This window comes from Rattus norvegicus, chromosome 1 (assembly GCF_036323735.1).
Source record: "Rattus norvegicus strain BN/NHsdMcwi chromosome 1, GRCr8, whole genome shotgun sequence".
Lineage (NCBI taxonomy): Eukaryota > Metazoa > Chordata > Mammalia > Rodentia > Muridae > Rattus > Rattus norvegicus.
In genome coordinates, this window is record NC_086019.1 from 185,727,784 (window position 1) to 185,749,831 (window position 22,048).

Genomic DNA, 22,048 nt, shown 5'->3' on the forward strand with positions numbered 1-22,048 from the left:
TCTGTGCTCTGTGGGTGGTGCTCCTGAGGTAAGGGCACTTCGGGGTCTTACATCATTCTCTGGGATTGAGGCCTGTTTAGTTTTATTTTATATGCATTGGTGTTTTGCTGCATACATGTCTGAGTGTCAGACCCCTGGGTGTCATGGGTGTCAGGTCCCCTAGAACTGGAGTTACAGCTAGGTGTGAGCTGCTGTGTGGGTACTGGGTCCTCTGGAGGAGCAGCCAGTACTCTTAACCACTGAGCTATCTCTCCAGTCCTGAGCTTTCCTCCTTCCAGGTTAGCATGTCCATCGATGATGTAGGACTTCCAGGTAGCATCTCTGACATTTCCAGGAGACATAATCTCAAAAACAATTTTGCAAGACAGGGTTTCTCTGTGTAGCCCTGACTTTTCTGGAACTCATTCTATAAAGCAGGCTGAACTCCACCTGCCTGTCTCTCAAGTGTTGGTATAGAAGGTATGCACCACCACACCCAGATCAAAAAAAATGTATAAATAAATGTTACCCAGCCCGGAGGAGTAGGAAGAGAGAGATGGGTCCCTGAGGCTCAATGTTCTGGTTCAGTAAGAGGCCTTGCTTCAACATTAAGGCAGGGGTGACCGAGGAAGAAATCGACCTCTTGTCTCCACATGCATGTGCACACATATTCACCCACATGTGCTCATACATACAGGCATATTACACACACACACACACACACACACACACACACATCCCTATAAAGTATATCTTTGCAGATTTCAATAGAAAACCCACATTGTTTGAAAATGAATGAAAAATAAAATTTCAGAAAAATATGAGCTTGCTTAAGTAATAAAAGTCTTATTTATATAACAACTTTTAAGTCTGGAACAATGGATAAAATTGTTAGTAATAAGGTAATTCGTATTGGTGCATATACTAATTAAGCAATACTTTGATTTTGTCTGAATTGTTTAGCATTTTATGGTTAATATTATTAAAAATTCAAGTACAGGAGATGGAAAGATAGATGGCTTAAAGTCATTAACACTTGCTGTTCTTGCAGAGGACCTGGGTTTGATTCTCAGCACTCACATGACAGCTCAACCACTTGAAACTCCAGTTCTGACGCCCTCTTCTGGGCTCCGTGGATACTGCATGCCTGAGACACACAGACACATTTAAGTAAAGCACCCACATACATATAAATAAATGAAGTATGCAGGAAAGTAGACTTGGGGGATACATTTTAAACATTCGAGTGCATTTCAATTTTTTTTAAAGATGGAAGCCAGCAATATGGTTTAGTGGTTTAAAATGTCTGCTGCACAGGCCTGACAGCCTGAGATCCTTGGTCTCTAGAACCCACATAAAGGTAGAAAGAAAAAATTGACTCCACAAGGTTGACATCTACACATATCCTATGGCGTGTGCCCCTCCACACAAATTAAAATGAAAAAACCGAAGCCTAAAAGAGAGATGGTTGAAAAAAATCATTAATACTGATTAGAATAGCAAAACTGTCTTTTGATAATATGGATTAATAGCTCTCTAAGAGATCACCTCAGAACATGACAAAGCTCAGTTGCTTGTGAAACCATAGAGACCCACCAGCTTCATCGGGAGACAAATAGCAGGCCAGGTTGCATATATGATGTCATTTATGTTATGCATGCACATACTATGTATAATATGACACATATATGGCCAACTAGTCAACACCCCCCAGTACCAACCAACCAAATCACTTGCAATTGAATGAGTGTTAGCCGACATTGTTTTCCCTTCAGAGCCAGAACTTTCTAGGCTATATTCTCACTCTAATCCTTAGAGCAATTAGCCACTTTTCTTTCCACTAAAATGTCATCTCCCAGCCCCAGCCTCCTGTATGCCAGCATCTCCCCACATCCTCTATCCTCCCACCTCTCTCCCAACCACAACCTTTCCCTTAACCTCCATTTTCTCCATCTTCCTGTCCCGCTTTCTGCTGCTCCTACTTGCTCCCTGTTTCATCCTCCTTTCAACAGCACCCCACTTCTTTCTATTCAGCTGTACCTTTTCTTTCCAAACTGTAGCTACAGTCTAATGCAGTGCAGTATGGCCTCAGATTTACTACCTGGCCAGACCATGTCTTTAACACTCAGGTCTTTGTTGGCATCGACCCAAACCACAGGAGTCGTTCTCTAATCACAAGGGAATGAAAGCAGAAATTCAAAGAAGGGAATCCGGGAATGCCACAAATATAGAATAAAGATGCTTTCCCCCAAACAATGTAGATCAAAAGACAAACCACATGGGAAAATTCTTTGAGAGTGGTGAAAATGAGCCCACAAAACATCGAACGTAATGAGATGTGCTCAGTTATTAGAAGAAGACTTAACACTGTGAGAACCTACATTAAAGAAAAGACTGGAAACGAATAATGTAACCATCTACCCTAAGACACAAGAAGAAAGGAAGACCCAACAAGATGTGTAGGCTATTGTAAACCCTGACTATCTTCTCTCTCCTCAAACCTGGAAGGGAAAAAGTCTGAGAAGAGGAACAGGTCCAGCTGGTTTAAGGCAGTGGTTCTCAACCTGTGGGTCTCTACCCCTGTAGGGGGTTTAAACGACCCTTTCACATGGGTTGCATATCAGATATTTACGTGATGATTCAGAACAGTAGCAAAGTTACAGTAGTGAAGTAACAGTGAACTAATTTATGGTAGAGGACCACCATGGGGAACCACACTGAAGGGCCACAGCATTAGGAAGGCTGAGAACAACTGGTTTAAAGGAAACTAAATGAGAACCAGAAAGGTGAGCCTAGGGAACTGAATTTGATCCCTGGAACTCACATGGTGGAAAAAGAGAGAACCTACCCCCTGCAAGTTGCTCTCTGACCTCTACGAATGCACAACACCACGTATGACCGCCACTCTGGTATCGACATATTAGCACAAACACAGACGCAAAATAAAAAGTATTTTGAAAGAAACTAGATGGTAAAATCAATACTCATTATCCACAACTTCCATATTTGCAAATTCTTTGAATCACTGAAATGTAGCTCTAAACTCAGTTCTGAGGTACTCATAGGGAGATGCACAGAGAGGCGTGCATTCCCCTGACAGGGGTCAAAAGTGAGGACATCTTGTCATCGACTCTCATATTATATGCAAATGCTAATTTTATAGTCCCACTAAGACCACTGTTTTCTGATTTTCTTCCACACACTCGCTGCTTGCAATTCCTACCCCTGTGAAAAGGCGGCATTGAAGTTGAAGTGCATCTAGAAGATGTTGCTTAGCAAGAAAATATCTTATGCAAACTCTACTCAGGGGTGAGTTATGTTTCTGTTTGTTTTGAGTTCAGTGTGAACAAATCAACTGTTTATAGTCAGGTATGGATTAGTTGATGAGAATGTTGCAGCAGAGGCTTTCAGCAACAGAGCTCTCTACAGTTCACCTTGTGGAGATCATTCAGTATTGGCAACTCTATAGGTCATTAAATAGCACAGAGAGTTAAGAGCTGATCACATAGCCAGGTGGTGCTGGTGCACACCTTTAACCCTAGCATTCAGCAGGCAAAGGCAGACGGATCTCTGAGTTTGAGGACAGCCTGGTCTATGGGGTGAGTTCCTGGACATCAAGGGCTACACAAAGAAACCCTGCCTCAAAACAAACAGACAGACCGACCAAGCGAAAGAACTGATTGCACATTTCTAGTTATAAAGACAGCTTAATTGTGGCTGACTTTGTCTATATTGACTTGATAGGTTGGCTGGAGGATGTCAGCTCAGCCCCTTCATCCTTCTCATCGAATCCATGTTCAGATTGTGAATGGTGTTTTGTGGTGACCAGCAACCCTTTAGAGAGAGACCTCCTGCATAAAAGTCCCAGAAGCTGGGAAGCGCCTTGGTTGCTGTCCACGGTGCTGATTCCCTAAAGCCTGTTTCCTGCCAGTGAAGCCGCGTCCACATAAGTGAATTTAAAGACCCCAGTCCAGAGCAGGTGAGACAGCTCAAAGGTCCCTATGGCCAAACCTGACGACCTGAGTCTAGTCCCTGGGGTCCACATGGTGAAAGGAGAGAATCTATTCTGAAAATTGTAATCTGACCTCCTCAAATGTACCACATAGCACTTAAGTGTCCCCACAGACAAAAATAAATAAGGGGTTAGAGAGATATCTCAGTGGCTAAGAGAACTTGTCACTCTTCCAGAGGACCTGGATTTGAGTCCCAGCATTCATGTGGTGGCTTACAACTGTCTGTAACTTTAGTTCCAGGGGATCTGATGCCCTCCTCATCTGACTTCCACAGTACCAGCTACACACATGGTTACAGGCATACTTGCAGGTAATACACTCATATACATAAAATAAAATAAAGAATAAAGAAAAAACATATTAAAAAATCAAAGACCCTGATTCTGACTCCCCAGTAATCAGTGTCTTAAAGAGACTTAGTTAAAGAACAAGATTGGACAGATAAACTTGCTGTCGTCCTACCGGCACAAGATGATGTCCGCAAGAACCAAAGGCCACTGTTCTAGAGCAAGGAAGAAGCCAGCTTGGGAGCAAGCTTCTTTATCCAGCAGGGTTCCCACACTTGTGTCTAGGTCGATGTCTTCTAAACTACCTCACACACTTTTAAGTTGCTTCTGATTCTCCAGAAGCTTTGATTTCCCGATAGCTCTTGTAATCTCTAGAGAGCTCTTGAACTCCTATACTTACCTCAAACCTCTATCTTTTGTAGAAAAAAGTTTCAGGTAGTATTGACTTTAGGGAAGGAGACCCATGAGATCAGAGAAGCCAGAGGAATGGAGGATCTCAGTGAGACTGTTGATTTTTGCGAGTACCAAAGAAAATGGGGCTCAGCAGTTAAGGGCATTTGCTGCCAAAATTGATGATCTGAGTTCAATTCCAAATAGCGGAGGGAGAGAACCTATTTCTGAAAGCTGTCCTCTGACTCCCATTTGTGCACGGTGGCTAGCATATGCCTGCCTGACTGCCTGTGCATGTGCACAGACTTATGTATTTGAATACTTGGTCGCCAGAATTTGGAAAGGGTTAGGGGCGTGGCCTTGTTGGTAGAGGTGTGTCATGGGGTGGGCTTTGAGGTTTCAAAGGCCCATCCATTCCCAGTTAGCTCTCTGTGCCTCCTGGTGGTGGTTGTCTGAAGATGTGAGCTCTTGGCTACTGCTCCACTGCCATGCTTTCCTGCCTGTGTCGGCTCTCCCTACTGTGATGGTCATGAACTCACCTCGGAAAGTGTATGCCCAATAAGCTACTTTTTTTCTGTAAGTTGCCTTGACCATGGTATTTTATTCCAGCAATAAGAAAGTAGCTTAGACATCCTTTCATTGCAGCCTTTAATTTTTAAAATTAATTTATTCCTTTGTTTTGTTTCTGACCTGGAACTTGCTCTGTAGTTCCAGGCGGCCCTAGATTCATGGCTATTTTCTTGCCTTAGCCTCCCAAATACTGGTTACAGGTGTGACCCTCTCTGCCTTGTCAACACATATTCCTTTTAACAAAACAAAATAACACAGATGGATTGAAACACTTGTAAACCTATGTTGAGAAGTAACCTCTTTTGAACATATATATTCTTTAATACATGTATGTTTTAACACATACTTACATGACAGTTAAACACCATCTACTACTATTATTATGGTGTATATCCTATTTTACACCTCTACTCTTTTAACTATCCCTTTTGGTATGTGAATTACACTGATTGAGTACATTAACATGGGGAAAATCCCATTGGCAGGAGTTTATTCTGAGGACATAATTAGAGATATATGCACGATTTTATACAAATAATAATTTATATTAATAAATAGTTAGAGATAATATACCTAGCATAATAAACTGAGCAAGTGAGTCATTCGATGAAGCCACATGTGCACAGTGGCTAGGAAAGCTACACCTCAGGAGATGAGACCCACGGCTCCGCTATGATATGAGAACAGATCATGTGATGTCATTTTAAAAAAAATCTCAATGCATTTAGAAACAGTACATATATATATATATATATATATATATATATATATATATACACACACATAACATTCAGACTGAAGAGATGGCTCAGTATTTAAGGGCATGCACTGCTCATGTAGAAGACCTAAGTTTGATTCCCAGCATCTACATCAGGTAGTTTCCAACTGCTTGTAACTCCAAGGGATTCAGTGCCTTTCCAGGCTTCTGTAGGCACCTGAACTCATGTGAACATGCCTCTCTCTCTCTCTCTCTCTCTCTCTCTCTCTCTCTCTCTCTCTCCTCCCCCTCCCCATCTCTCTCTCTCACACAAACATGCAGACACACAATTAAAAAATCTAAATAAAAAAACCCTCATCTTATGCAAGATATAAATGGTATTAAAGTTCTTCCCCACTGAAAACCTCTTGGGCCAGCAGGCCTACACAATTCAAATGACCCTCAGCACAGTTGTCTCCCATATTCCTACTAGGCTGGCCTATTAAACCCCACTTAAAGCATTCCATGACTTTCCAAATCCAAAGTCCCAAAATCCACATTCTTCCAAACAAAAGCATGGTCGGGCCTATCATAGCAATACCCCAGTCCCTGGTACCAACTTCTGTCTTAGGGTTTTACTGTTGTGAACAGACATCATGACCAAGGCAAGTCTTATAAGGACAGCATTTAATTGGGGCTGGCTTACAGGTTCAGAGTTTCAGTCCAGTAGCATCAAGGTGGGAGCATAGCAGAATCCAGGCAGGCATGACGCAGGAGAAGCTGAGAGTTCTACATCTTCATCTGAAGGCTGTTAGCAGAATACTTGTTTCCAGGCTGTTAAGATGAGGGTCTTAAAGCCCATACCTACAGTGACACATCTACAAGACCACACCTACTCCAACAAGGCCATACCTACTCTGACAAGACTACATCTCCAAATAATGCCTCTCCCTGGACCAAGCATATATAAACCGTCACACACGTGTGTGTGTATGTATATATTCCAAATTATAATTGTCCTAAGGTTTCTAGTATGACAAAACACCATGACCAAAAGCAACTTGGAGAGAAAAGGGTTTATTTAAGCTTACACTACCAGATAACAGTTTATCACTAAGGGTTATCAGGGCAGAAACTTAAGCAGGGAAGGAACGTGGAGTCAAGAACTGAAGCAGAGGCCATGGAGGAGTGCTTTTTATTGGCTTACTCCTCACAGCTTGCTCCCTTGTTTTCTTATAGCACCCAGGACCACCAATCCAGGGTGGCACCACCCACAGTGAGCGGGACCCTCCCATCAGTCATCAATCAAGAAAATACTGCACAAGCTTGCCCACAGGCAAATCTTACGGAGGCCCTTGGGAGAGTCTCTCTTTCCAAATGAGTTAACATGTTAACAACAAACTAGCCAGTACAATGATTCTACTAATGTTTATTTAGGGAGGGACATGGGTTATTATGTTAATTCTTCACATGAGTTATTATGTCAATTCTTCACCATGAGCATTTGTTGCAAAAAATTATAGGGATTTTAGGGGATTTTTCTTTACATTGTTCTTCAATAATGCTTGACATGTTTCTACCCACCAAAAGTCTGATCTTTGGCTGGGCAAAAGAAGCATCTCTTGGGAAGCCAGAGGTTCATGCCACCCTGTTGACTCAGAGGGCAGCTGGTCTCAAATTCTCTAGTAGCTGAGGATGACCTTGAGCCTCTGAGTCTCTTGTCTTACCCTAAACTCCAGATCTAGCACCATAAGTACCACCACATTCGGTTTATGTAATAGTGGGGATGAGCCCCGGGGCTTCAGTTATATTAAACAAGCTCTCTACCAACTGATCTACATCCTCAACTCAAGAATCTGCATTTTAACAAGGTCTGTAGGTGGATCTAAACACATTTGAGTCTAAGATGTTTTAATACTTATTAACACCCTTTCTTTTGTGGGGCCATGTTTCTTCCCAGATCAAAGGGATTGTAACTTGGACACTTGTCTTGGATCCCTCACGGTTTCAGCGTTCTAAACTTGCTTCTAATAGTTAATACGTGCGAGTCCTTAGAGAAAGACAGCTGACAGGCTCAAAGAATGAGTGGTCTGGTTAAATAGCTCCTGTTGCCCACAGTGGAACTCTAGAAGATGCAGAAGCAGCAGTAAGAGAGCTCCTGTGATCTGAGCGAGAGTGCGATGTGGACGCTGCAAAGTATCTTGGAGCTGTAATGCAGCTTGCAGAGTGGCCTCTGGGAGGCAGCAAGCACGCACGGTGCCACCGCAAGACTGCGCAGCCCGGGTTGAGGCGCGGAGCTGACTCAGGACGGCAGGTGGCACTGCGGGGTCGCGGCTTACTCGGGGCTGAGACGAATCGGGGGTGGCCTGGGGAAAACACCTGGGCAGGTGTGGGCGGAGTCTGAGTGAGGAGGAAACTCTAGGGGCGGGGCTTGAGCCTGACCCACGGGCGCTTCTGGCCGTGCCACTTGGAGATGCTTGGCTTTATGAGGCCAGAAGAAGAGGAGCGTCTCCAGACTGTACACACGCCAGCCGTGACCCTTCGGATCTGAGAGGTAAGCTCAGCCGCGTCGGGTCAGTTCGATCCCGGGGTTCCAGGTACTTGAGCAGCTACAGGGCGTGGTGACTTCCAAGAAAAAAGATTATTCTGTCCACGGGTGGCGGGATGCTGAAACATTACCAAGAGCTTGGCTCGGGATACAGAAGCTGAGCTGTCGCGTTTTCTGAGCCGGTGTGAGTGGGAGGAGCGCATCTCGGATCTTCTCTGCCCAGCTCAACCGGCTTCCCAGCCTTGAAGAGCATGCATTGACCGCGACTGTTCTTTCCGCCGCGGGAAAGCTTTTCTTTAGAGGTGCCTGCTGCAGAAAGAAACAAGCACTTGAAGTGGGCTAGTTGAAAGAGGAGCCCGAGACTGCAGCGGCGCGAAAGCTGGCGCGAAAGCTGGCGCGAAGCAGATGGCTTTTGCCGCAAAACTGCGCCAGGTCGCTTCCCAAAATGCAGCGAGTCAGTGGGTAGCTCTGTCCCAGGGCTTGAGGTTCTGAGGCTCAAGTTATTTCTGAATAGCACCGTGGCATGGCGGGAATCAAAACATTGCCTGATCCCAGGCTTTTGTGCCCAAACTCTAGAATGAACAGAGCCTCGCAAACATGTCACCCCTCGTCAAGCTTCAGTTTCCTGACGGGGACAGAGGCAAGGATGGGGGGGCGGGTGAGAGGGAAGGGAGCAAGTGTGGTAAGGAAAATGGAGACTTGGAATTTCAAAGAATTCTTTCGTTCTTTCATACTGTGTGGCCTTGGGCAGATTACCTAACCTTTTTACACCTGTGTTTGCATCTCTGTGGGATGGGGATAGAAATGACACATCATCTTGTCTGTAGTGAGAGTTAAATTAGGTGGAAACGTTGGAATAGGAATCCTGGGCACGGCTGTATCTGTAACTGATATCTGCCATTATTGCTGCTGCAGCAGTTGTCACCTGCGACCACTATCATTAAGCAATGACATAACTAGTATGTGGTCTTGGGTTCAAATCCTAGCCCAGACACTTTCTATTATGACCTTGGGCACACTACTTAGTCTATCTGTGTGCCTCCATTTCATTTGTGTAGTGGGGAAATTACGATATCTACCGGAGAAGACCATTGAGAGTATTCTGTGAGTTAACTCTTGAGATGAGTTCTGAGTGTATTAGCTTCAAAGTCCTCTACCAAAGAACCAGTTGAATCAAGTCCCACAATCTACTAGAGCGACAGCCTTGCTTTGTCTTAGAGTTGAAATATTTATGTGAACAATCTGGAGTTCCCCCTAGCATGACTGGCTGATCCCCTGCAGAAAAGATGAATGGGAACCCCAAGAATCCAGAATTCAGCTTCTGACAAACATCCAGCAGAGGGAAACATCTCCCCTCCTCCCTCCTCTCCTTTTCTTTTTCCTTTTGCTTTTTGACAGAGTCTTATTACATAGCCCTGGATGGTCAGAACTTGATAGCTTAATATATAGACCAAGGTGACTTAAACTCACAGAGATTCTCTTACCTTTTTCTGCCTTCTGAGTGCTGGGATTTAAGGCATGTGCCACGATGATTCACAGCATTTTTTTTTTTAAGGATGACAATATTTAAAGCAAGGCAAATCACACTGCTTGCCAAGGGACTAAAGATTTTTGTCAATAAGAGATAGTTTTTCTCAACCTAGAAAAATCCCATAGGTCCGTGGGTGGGGCAGGTTATTGGGGTCAGTCTGGCTGCCTCTGAACGTCTTACCCCTGGCCTCCAATATCTTTCTTTCGTACTATAATCCCCAAGCCACAAGCATTGTAAACTTGAGAGCCTTGTCCCCAAACTTTCCCCCCAATCTTGGACCACATTCCAGTTATTCAGGATGGGAGAAAACTAATTCTGGTGGCCCAGAATCCTGTCTAGAGAACGTGACAGTGGACATCATTATGTTAATCAAACTAAGTCATTCTCAGGAAGATGTTTTCTCTCGTATGTAGAACCTAGATTTAAGTGGAAGGGTGAGATGGATTGGAAGGGGGACTGTGAGCGAGTAGACAGAGATTGTGAGGGGAGTGAAGAGGTGGTCGAGGAACAGAATACATGTGGCACAAGAGCAGAATGGGGGATTGTTTGGGAGGAGGAAAGGGCCCAGCAGGTGCAATGAGGGAGAGGACAGATTGCAACAAAGTATAATGACACATATGTATGAAAGTGCCACAAAAAATCATCCCCACTATTTTAATTGGGTATTTTTTATTTACATTTCAAATGTTACCCCCTTTCCCCTACCCACACACCCACCCCACCCCCATTATTTTATGCACCATCTTGAAAAAGACAAAGAAAAGAACATGATGGGGCCATCAAAGTCCCCAACTTGGTTGCAGACCCCGCGTAGACACAGGAGCCATGCCATGTATCTTGAGCAAGTGACTCCACCTCTCTGATACGGAGATAACAGCGGTATATCTGCCTAATGTAGATAATATATAATATAAAATATATAAACTACTGTATATTTATATACAGAGATTACATAATCATGAGGCTTGGTAATTGTATCCATGGTACAGTGATCTGATGTACAATGTACTGTACATTGCCAAAATGAACTCATGGCGTGCTATTTCTGCCGCTGAGATGCAACATACACATGTGAATGTGTTCATTCGTTTCCCAATACTTACCCCAGAGGCTGTCTCTAAATTAGGTAAAATCAGGTCAAATGACCTGGGGCTCGTAAATATGGAGAGGCCAGCAGTCATGGGGCTGATGTGACACCAGCTGCTATTGACCTCGGTAAGGAGAAGAAATGAAACAGAAATCATTTCACTTAGAAGAAAGCAACATGGAAGAGGGGCAGGGGAAACATGGTCAGGACAGAATCTACAAGCTGCTGGGAAATTGTGGGAGATTTCATCAGACAGTGAACACATTGCCTGACATGTGCTCTGTGCAGGAGGGACATTTCACTAGGCACCAGGAGACATTGTAAAACAGGAGGGCTGCTCTCAACAAGTGGCCAATGGAAGCGATAAGGCACGGGTTATAGTGCCTCTCTGCCTGATAAGAGAAGTCTGGCTGGGTTGCTTTGAGGGCGCCTGCCCCAGGAACTCCAGGGAAAGGTCCTTCAGCCAGTCCAGCCAGTATGTACAGGTTACACCTTGCCCTGCACCCACAAGGCTAGGCCTGGGGGCCCTAAGAGGAGGAGGCAGTTGTGGTGGCCCAAAGCAAATATCCTGGAGAAGGGGCCAAGGGCTCAGAATGTAGCCTGTCCAGCCCATAGAAGAAAAAGGCCTCTAAGAACACATGGGTTTGGTGTTTCCCAGTCGCAGGCTCCAGAGATGGGCTGACAGGTCTGTGCTTGCAAACTCACTAACCCCTCTGTCCCTTCAGAACTCTGCAGGCAGCAAAGTCCTGTCCTTACCATGGCGCCTGGAGAGAAGATCAAAGCCAAAATCAAAAAGAATCTGCCGGTTCGAGGCCCCCAGGCACCAACCATTAAGGACCTGATGCATTGGTACTGCATGAACACCAACACCCACGGCTGCCGCCGCATCGTGGTGTCCCGAGGCCGCCTTCGGCGCCTGCTGTGGATCGCGTTCACGCTAACTGCAGTGGCCCTCATTATCTGGCAGTGCGCCCTCCTCGTCTTCTCTTTCTACACCGTCTCTGTCTCCATCAAAGTCCACTTCCAGAAACTGGATTTCCCTGCCGTCACTATCTGCAATATCAACCCTTACAAGTAAGAGACTGCCCCGGTATACGGGAGAGGGAAGTCCGGCCTCTCATGGATGTCAAAGCCCCTCCCCCCGTGTGGCGGTACGAGCGCCACACCAACCTGCTGACACAGGCTTTAGCGACTCGATTTGATCGCCAAGATCGATTTCAGACCTGCATGTTTTCAGTTCAATGTCTATGTCTGTGGCAAGTAGGCAGGGGAGGCTGCCTCACCAATTCTGTTTGGTGACTGGGCCTGAAATGAGGTTAGCACTCTGCACCCCCCCCCCGCCGCGACTCCCCCCCACACTCAGGTAACACAACTGAGTCTTCCCAAGTTCACTCTCTTACTCTCCCCCAAAGCCAGGCTGACTCAGAAGTGACACCCAGGTGACTTCCGGAAGCATCCTTGCTGCCCTGACCCCTCATCTCAGTGAGCTGAGCCCAGCCCAGTAATTGAGCTCCCTGGGCTCTGGACAGGATCAACCCTTGGTGCTGCCCTGTTGTCAGTGGCAGGACCTGTTCTAAATGGGTCATCAGAGTCCTCAGAATTATGGGAAACTGATCTAAGAGAGCAGTCAGAAATGCAGCAGACTTCTTCAGAGCTGGGTGCAGAGAGTGGGGTGCAGAGTGGGAAGAGCAGAAGGAGCGAGACTGGCCGGAAGCTTGATTTGTTCAGAGGCAAGTATTTGAAGGCAAAGGTCAAAGCCAAAATCAGGCCTCAGACTCATGCTCTACCTCGAAAGTCTCCTCAGTCTTCCTTCTTTCCTCTCCCCATTCCCAGCTTTTCCTTCGCCTTCTCCCACCGATATTCAAAGCATAATCATTTACTCAGCTTTTGCAACTTGTCAGACGTTTTTCTGGCTTCTGGGGCACAGCACAGAATAATCCTAACACATTCTTTGCCCCAGGGGAACATATACTATGAGGGAGTAAAGTATTAACAAATATATTTATGCTACTACAAATAATAATAGTGGCCCTTTAATTGCCTCTGCACATATATATTTCTTTGAAAATTTTAACATTATTTGTATACTTGGAGACAGAGCCAGGCTATGTAGCTCACACTGGCCTCAAATTTTGATCTTCCTGCTTCAGCCTCCCAAGTGCTTGCACTGTAGCTATGTGCCGCCATTCCCAGATTTATTTCTTACGCTTGTAATAAACAAGCCCCCCCTTTTTTTTTAACAATTTAAAATTTGCAAAAAGCTTCATCTTACAAATAAGCAGGCTGGGAAATTGAGACACAGAAAAGCTAAGAAACTTGTCTGAGGTCACAGTGGGCATTGGGAGGGAAAGCTTGAACAAGGCAGGAAGTTGGACTCTGAAACTGATATCCTTAGCTTCTATGCCGTCATGACCTCTACAGAAAGCAAGAGGGGGAGGGAAGAGAGAGTCACGAGAGAGGCTGGGACCATGTAGTATAGTGACACATTAAAAAAAAATCATTATACTTCATGGTTTTTGTTTGTTTGTTTTTTGTGAGCTTGGGTGTTGCCAAGGTGACAGTCCAATCTCTTGCATCCCAGCACTGGTTGGAGGATGTCCAGTAGACAGAGGCACAGTGTGGCAAATGGAAATGGATCCTCCTCTGTATGGTTAGCCGTTATTAATGTATCCTCACTGTTGCTACATTATGGGAGGCACCCAAGAGTCAACATTCCAGAGATCCTGATTGGGGCATCAGCCAAGAATGAATAGATAGACATGGCAAAGGTGGAGAGCCAGTGGTCATTTTAAGCGGGGCAAGTGATGAAAGCCCTCCTCCCCTTGGCCAAGGGACTGGTCAGGAGACATAGGGGTGACACGGCAAGAGGGAAGGCAACATGAAGAAGCTACAGCACTGCGCTAGGGTCTTTCTCCTCCATGACATTTTGTTCCCACTTTGGTAGGTACAGTGCTGTGAGTGACCTTCTGACTGACTTGGACAGTGAGACAAAACAGGCCTTGCTGTCCTTGTATGGGGTCAAAGAATCTCGGAAACGCCGGGAAGCAGGATCCATGCCGTCCACCTTGGAAGGCACACCACCCAGATTCTTCAAACTGATCCCACTGCTGGTCTTCAATGAGAATGAGAAGGGAAAGGCCAGGGACTTCTTCACTGGCCGGAAGCGGAAAATCAGCGGGAAAATCATTCACAAAGCTTCTAATGTCATGCACGTTCATGAGTCGAAGAAACTGGTGGGATTTCAATTGGTAAGACTCACTTCCTCACACTTCATGGGTGTAGGGGAGATCGGGGAGCTGGTGGGCTCACAGTCTCTTCTTGATCATTACAGTCAATAGGCCAACTGTAAGATTTATACCTTGATGGGGTAGGCTGGTGGCAAGTAACTGAAACCAGCTCCAGCAGGCTTCAGCATGGGAAAGGTCTTAGGAAAGAGCCAGTGACTCACAAGGGCTTTTTAAAGGACAGAAATTTGGGGAGACCTAGTGATCAGAGGACCAAGAAATGGATTCATTCAGATACTGATGCCATTTTTACTCTTTCTGTTAATCCCTAAGATGCAGATTCAATCTTGGGATTCTACTTAGACAAGCTTGGGGAGTACCTGAGAGATTAGGGAAGGGTGGGGAGCTCCAAAGAAAAAAAACGATGCACAGATATCAGGAAGGGGAAAATAATCGATAGCAAATACACTAGGGCTCCCAGGAGTACTTGCCTCCATGAGATGCCATGGCTAGACTTCTACTCTCTCTCCAACCCCCATCCCATTCAAGCAACAATAGGAAGCAGCTATTCACTGAAAATGAACTCCATTTCCCTCCTGGCCAAAGTCTGTCTCACTGTGTCTCTCCATGCCACCACTAGAGCACAGAGTAGGACTTGTCTTCACCTTAATAGCCTCAATGATGAGACTTTTGAATCTAGCAATGTTTTCTATCAATCTAAACAAATTTTCAACAAAGAAAAGGAGCCTTATCAAAACTACTAGGACTTCAACATCCTCCAGGTTCCATTCAAAGGATAGTCACGTGATTCTCTTGATACCAAATTCTTTGGACATTTGTCCCACCAGGTGACTTTCCAAGCCCAGGGTGATGAAAATGCCTGGAATGTTCCGTGGCTTCTCTCTAGAGCCCTCAGAATTAAGTATTCCAAGCATGAGCCCTTCCAACTTCTTGCTATGTGTGGCTGGGTAGGTTGGTATTCCAGCTAACATTCCTTCAGTGATATAGGCCATACATTAGTGCCTTGTCTGAGATTCTGCAAAGAAGTAACATCAGAGTCTGGGCTAGAACCCAGATTTCTAGACTATGTTGATGATAAGAAATGAGAGTGTTCAATAGGAAGACAATGGCACGAATCGGCTAAACCCTAAATATATGAGAACCCTAAAAACTGATTGTGCTTCTTGTCCAATGCAGACAGTAGTAGGGAATCATAGGAACTGACCTCAGTGTCCTGCTTTGCTCTCTCTTTTATCCTTGAGCTTGGAGTTGACCTCCTCAAGCTCCCAGAAGTGAGAGGAAACCAATCTTGTTCCCAAGGACCTACCCTGGCATCTGTAACTCACGTCAGCCCTTCTGATAGCGCCAAGACTGACAGGCTGGTGTTCCCTCTTCTTCGCAGTGCTCAAATGATACCTCTGACTGCGCCACCTACACCTTCAGCTCAGGAATCAATGCCATCCAGGAGTGGTACAAGCTTCACTACATGAATATCATGGCACAGGTGCCTCTAGAGAAGAAAATCAACATGAGCTATTCTGCCAAAGAACTGCTGGTGACCTGCTTCTTCGATGGGATGTCCTGTGATGCCAGGTCAGGAGGGGACACTCTCTGAGAACCAGAGGCTCCAAGCTCAGGACCTTTCCATGCCTCTGGAGCTCACCTGTAGGCCTTGAGAACACTCACTCTACCCTTTGGAAAATCACAAGGGAGCTAGGTTTCAGGAACACTTGAAAAATGTACCTGACATGGAATCATAATATTTTTAAACCCATTAAATCTCCTGTCCACAATACAGGGTAGGCAATAGCATGCATGTAGCTTTGTATATTACTGTGATACATACCTATGTCTGAGGTCCATCACTCTGATACAGAAGAAAAAGGAAAGGAGGGAGGGAGGGACAGAGAGATGGGGGAAGGAAGATAGCCAAGTGTTCATATTGTGCTCATTCTGCTTTAAATATAATAATCAGACTCCTGGTAGTGACTATGAAGTCGATGGGACATTACGAGGTTATCCCTCCAGCATGAAGGGTTTAACTATCTTCTTTTTTTAAAATTCTAAGCCCTTCTGGCCCTTCTATATGTTAATATGCATATTATTCTGTGCAAATGTTGAGTGATTAGGATCATCTCACCCTGGGGATAAAGGTTCTGAAATTACATGATGGCCATAGGATGGGACTCCTTCTCTGATAATCATTTTCATAGGGTTGAGCGTTTGAAAAGCTCCAAGTGTTGGCTTAGAAGTTCAAGGGTAGAGGGATTTCCATATGGGCATGTGACATAAAGAATGTCATGTTGGGGCTGAGGATAGAGTTCCACTGATTGAGAGTTTGCTTACCATGCACAAAGCCCCAGGTTCCACTCCTGGTATGGTGGTGCACATCTCTACTCCCAGCACTCAGGAGGTGAAGCAGGAGTATTGGATGTTCAGTGTTATTCTTGGCTACACGAGGAATTTGAAGTGAGCCTGAGACACATGAGACCCCATTTCAAAGACAAAATAATATCAAATCAAAATAGAGACAGTGGAGAAAGGATTAAGAGGGAGAACAAAAGCATAGTCTTAATTCTACACCAAGGCTTGCCAACCCGATTAAGGGCCTGTTCTTTTCATCTGAGGGAAAATGGGACCAGTGAGCCACATGCTCATCCATTATCCCAAAGGGAAGCTTTCCCTATCAACGCAATGCTTCCTGACTTCAACTGAGATACACAAGGGCAAGCCCCAGCCCAGCTCTTTCTGAACCTTCCTCTCCCTCCACAGGAACTTCACGCTTTTCCACCATCCAATGTATGGGAACTGCTACACATTTAACAACAAAGAAAATGCCACCATCCTCAGCACCTCCATGGGAGGCAGTGAGTACGGTAAGGAGGCCTGCAAGGAGGGAACCATGAAACATGAGTAGCTATCTTGACAGCAGCAGTGCAAGTGGGGATGCTTGCGCCTCCCACCCTCTCCACCTAGCCCTAAAGCAAAGGCATTCTTTCCTTCTCCCAGTGCACACCCGAACATCTGTGTCCATTCTTTTCTTCGTGATGGGCGTTTTCTTTTCTGACTTCTTTATCTTTGGGAGAGCTACAGGGACACTGCTGGGCTTCCTTCAACTGACAAACCACTCTTGCTGGGGTGACTAATTCTGGGCAGGTGGCGTCTAACCAGGGCTAAACCCAGATGGGCTGAGAGGAGATTAGGCGGGCAGACACACCTTTAGCTTAGCTAAGATGACAGATTCTGGAGCCAAACCCCAGCTCTGCCTCTCACTGTGTGACCTTGGTTGCTGTCCTTAGACTATAAACTGAGAACAATAGCAATAACTCCCCTACACGCTGTTCAGAGCCCCTAGAATAAGATCTGGGATACACTCACACTACCATAACGAAATGCTATCGTTTGGGTGGCATCATCAATAGACAGTAATTTCTCATAATGCTAAAGGTTGGATGTTCAAGGTCAAGGTCCTGGCGCTTGTGGGTCCAGATAAGACTTCTTTCTCTTCTTGGTCACAGATGGCTGTCTTCTGCGTGTATCCTCACATGGCCCTTCCTCTGTCTCAAGAGGGTGCTGTGATGTCTTTCCTTTTCATAAGGACACCAACTCTATCAGATTAGAGCTAGGACCTTAGGACCTCATTGAACCTTAGTTAATGTCCTATCTCCAAGTGCATTTACATGGGAGGCTGGCACTTCACCCTGTGAATCTGGTCTAGGAAGGGTACACACGCCAGCCACATGCACACTGTGCATACAGCCGTCACTGACATTGTTGTTGCCATCACCATGATCGCTTTATGACACTTCTATTTTTTTGGTAAGGAAGGTAAGAATGTGGCTTGGTTTCCTCAGGAAAAGATATCCTCCATGCCTTTTCCATGCTGCTGAGCATCCAACCAAGAGCCTTGCACGTGGTGAGCAAAGCACTCTGCTGCCACGCTATGCTCCCAGTTCAGAGATAGAGTCTCACTGGAGAGCCCAGGATGGCCTCAAACTTGTGAGCTTCCTACCTTGGCCTCCTGAGTACTGACAGTTCAGGCATGCGTGCAACACCATGCCAGGCCAAAGGGAATTCTTGAAAAGTTTAATGCAAATAGCACTTGATTTGTTACACAGATATGCTTTCCTTAGGAATAGCCAAGCTCTGTTATAGGGGAAATCTGCACTCAGAATGCTGATTTAATAACCGTGAAGCCTGTCCCCTTTCCAAGACCATAAGAAGCTATGACCCAGAGAGCATACTGCGGTGGCAAGAGGCTGGCTGGGAACTGAGTAAAGAGGGGGCAGAGTCTTGGCTCTGCTGTGTGGCTTCCAGTTCACCACATCCCTCTCTGGGCTCAGTTCCCTTATTTACAAATAGAAGAGGTTGGAACTGCTCTGACACTCTCATCTTTCAATCCACACAAACCACTCATCCACTGGGTCATTAACCAAACATGTATTGTTTGCTATTTGCTGGCTCCAGTTTGAGGAGTTAGAGATAGAGTGGGGAACAAGAGAGTTGTCATTCCTGCTTTCAGGGAGCTTGGGTTTCTGTGGAAAGAGAAACTGGGAAATGATTAAGCATGCAGGGACACGATCTAATTATAATACCAATGAGAGGTAGGAGGGGGAGGAAGCAGCAAAGGCAGAGAGTGGCTGGGCTCAGGAGAGGGGTGTAAGTTGGGAAAGAGGGGCTCAGAAATACTCACAGAAGCAGTCTGGGACCTGGAGAAGAAAATGAATCCACGGTGTTCTAGAAAGTTAAGTAAGGTGTGTAAGTTACTTTTCTGCTGCTGTGATAAAGCAACATGGCCAAGACAACTTACGAAAGAAAGCATTTAATTGGGTGCTTACAGTTCCAGTAGGTTGGAGTCCATGGTAAGGCATTGTGGAGGCAACAGCTGAGAGCTCCTATCTTGAACTGTAAGCCAGAGGGAGAGAGTTCACTGGAGACGGCAGGAGGTATTTGAAAGCTTAACCCTGCACCACCTCCTTCAACAAGACCACAAACCCTAATCCTTCCCAAACAGTTCCACCAGGTGAGGCAATGGATTCAAACACATGAGTCTATGGAACGTTATTATGCAAGCTACCACAGAAAAGCAGTGTGTTTGGAGCTGATGCAGAAAGGGAGGGAGTGGGATAAGTTGAGGGTAGAGGCTCGGATTGGGCTACAACTTCATAGCCTTGAGAGTGACAGGCAGGGCAGTCAATGGCATCTCCCTTATCCAGAGAGATGAAGCTAAAGGGCTTCAAGCAGTGATCTGATGTCTTGCATAGAGAGCAAGAGTAGGGGAAGGAGAGGGGTTAAACCAGCAACCAGATATACCATCACATCTTAGCTCTTCCCCAGCTCCACTCTATGAGCAACCACAGCACTGCAGGTACCTTTGGATGCGCAGCAGAACTTCCTCTGCCAACAACCACACACTTACATGTCTCAGCCAGTTCCTGAATAGGGATTGAATAGGAACTTACTCTTAGCCGGCACTGTGACTGTGATTTGTGTTTGAACCATCGCTTCGAACTTGCGATAAGCAGATTGAACACAAGTTCTACTGTCCTGGAGATTCCAGCCTGGTATTCACCTATCTAGTATGCTCTGAAAGTCCCTGGATCCTGGATTGGAACCCCCGCCTCCCATCCCCTGGGGACTGCTTTTTTTCCCTAGCCTTTGCCACAACAAAATGCTCTATCTCCCAGGGCTGCAAGTCATCTTATACATAAACGAAGATGAATACAACCCCTTCCTGGTGTCCTCCACTGGAGCCAAGGTGCTTATCCATCAGCAGAATGAATACCCCTTCATCGAAGACGTGGGGATGGAGATCGAGACAGCAATGTCCACTTCCATAGGAATGCACCTGGTAAGCCTGTGTTCAGAGAGGAGGACCACTTCCTGTTTTGAATGATGGCTAAGGAGGTGCTGCTAATGGAAAAGGATACTGCCTTCCACAAGAGCAGGAATCTGTGCTTTCCAGTGGCTACCCCACTGGGCATTCCAGGAGTCACGTTCAAGTTCTTGTTTCCATCTTCTATGCACGTTAGCAAGCAAAGGATGACACCTAGGGGAAGAACCTAGGGAGATTCTCTTATTAAAAACCAAACAAAGCAGCAGCCATTATGGAACCAAAGTATTAGGCACTCGCTACAGATTTGTCAGTCATGTAAAGAGAGCAGATCACATCCTTCTAGGATACAGACAGACACACGAAGCGCACAGCAGCAACTGCTTACAGGCCGATAGAAAGTCATGGGGTTTTCAAGGGTCTGCAGCCTATGACACTCCCATCAATTTCACCTCATCTACCAAGAACCCCTTCTACCCTCAAGCCTTTGATCTTCTGTAACCTGGAACCAGGCTCGTCCTGGAACCCATGCACCCATCAAAAGAAGCATACATGGACCCCAGACAGCAACCAACATAGCTTATTATTTCACTCTTAATCTTGGCCATTCTGACAAGAAGACATTATATCCACTCTAGTTTTTCTTACATTTTTCCTTGGTGGAGTTTTGTTTTTTTTTTTTTTTTAAGCCTGTGTGTGTGCTGGAAAACCCAGACAATCTATTAGTGTCTTTATTTGTATCTATGCCTAATGGCTCACTGTAAGCTCCCAGCCCTTGTGCCTCATAAACTTAGTCTCCAGAACAATGGTTCCCCAATCCATTTGGCTGTCAGGGCCAGATTTTCTAAACTAGGATGTTAGGATGGTCATGAGTCAGTGCTATTAGGAAACGTGGCTTAGAAATGTACATGATTCTCAGCCAGGGGTTAGGGGTGATGTGGTCGCCATCCGAGATTTGATTGATACCTGTCATTAATTCATCTAACAGTTATTTTCTGAGTACCTCACAAGTGCTACATACAGGGGAATCCAGAGGAGAGAATCAACAGTGAGTAACTATGCAGAGACAGACTATAATCACTATGTGCTATTAAGGCGGACAGAGGATGGGCATAGCAGTCTGGGTCTCAACCTTAGAACATCGATTGGAAGCCAAGGCTGAGAAGTTCCAGGCCTGCCTAGGCTTCATGGAAAGGCATTACCTCCAAAAACAAAACAAAAGGCAGGTAGTAGGAGAGTTTTGGAAGAGCATATCCAGGGTGTCGTGGTCAGTGTTCTTTTCAAATGCCTAAAACTGGATTGTTTCTAAATAGAGACTTTTGTCTGACTTGTAATTTGAAGCTGGAAAGTCCAACACGGCCACTGGTAAAGAGTCTTCATGCTGCACTGTAATAGAGCAGAGGCCTCACAGAGTGAGCTCTCTCGCTCAAGTTGTTCTTCCTTTTCTTATAAAACTACTAATGTCGTCATAGGGACCCACCTTCATGTTCTTATATCCTAGTGATCTCCAAAGATCCAAGCCCCAAATATTAATAACATGTGGGTTTTGGAATTACACTTCTAACACATATATTTGAAGATATATATTGGAACTTTAGGATTGGGGCACTGACTCAGGGAAGGTGAAGTTCAGGGTATGCTACTCTGAGGAAATGGGATCTAAGATTCATGAGGAAGTAGGATGGCAGTGGTACCCAGGACATCCGTTGCTTCAATGTGATGATAAGAAAACCATTCTGAGAGACGTCTAGGGATACCGATGCTCTCAGATACACATCGCTTAGGACCTTTGTTCCAATGTAGTGTGTACAGCTTAGGTTACGTGAATGCTGATTTCCCAAGGAGACACAAACATACTTGACTGTTCAGCAAGCTCAAGTGAGGAACTG

The 22,048-nt window shown here is 45.4% G+C and overlaps 1 protein-coding gene across 1 annotated transcript in view; it reads left to right on the top strand.

Annotated features, from left to right (window-relative positions):
• The first annotated feature begins 8,441 nt into the window (after window positions 1–8,441).
• The window catches only part of Scnn1g (sodium channel epithelial 1 subunit gamma), a 33,875-nt gene continuing 20,268 nt past the window's right edge, over window positions 8,442–22,048 (top strand). The window contains exons 1-6 of the mRNA NM_017046.2: window positions 8,442–8,490; window positions 11,828–12,176; window positions 14,047–14,350; window positions 15,729–15,919; window positions 17,099–17,202; window positions 20,014–20,177. Of these exons, the coding sequence (NP_058742.2) occupies window positions 11,860–12,176; window positions 14,047–14,350; window positions 15,729–15,919; window positions 17,099–17,202; window positions 20,014–20,177 (1,080 nt within the window). The 5' untranslated portion in view covers window positions 8,442–8,490; window positions 11,828–11,859. The remainder of the gene's footprint in view (window positions 8,491–11,827; window positions 12,177–14,046; window positions 14,351–15,728; window positions 15,920–17,098; window positions 17,203–20,013; window positions 20,178–22,048) is intronic.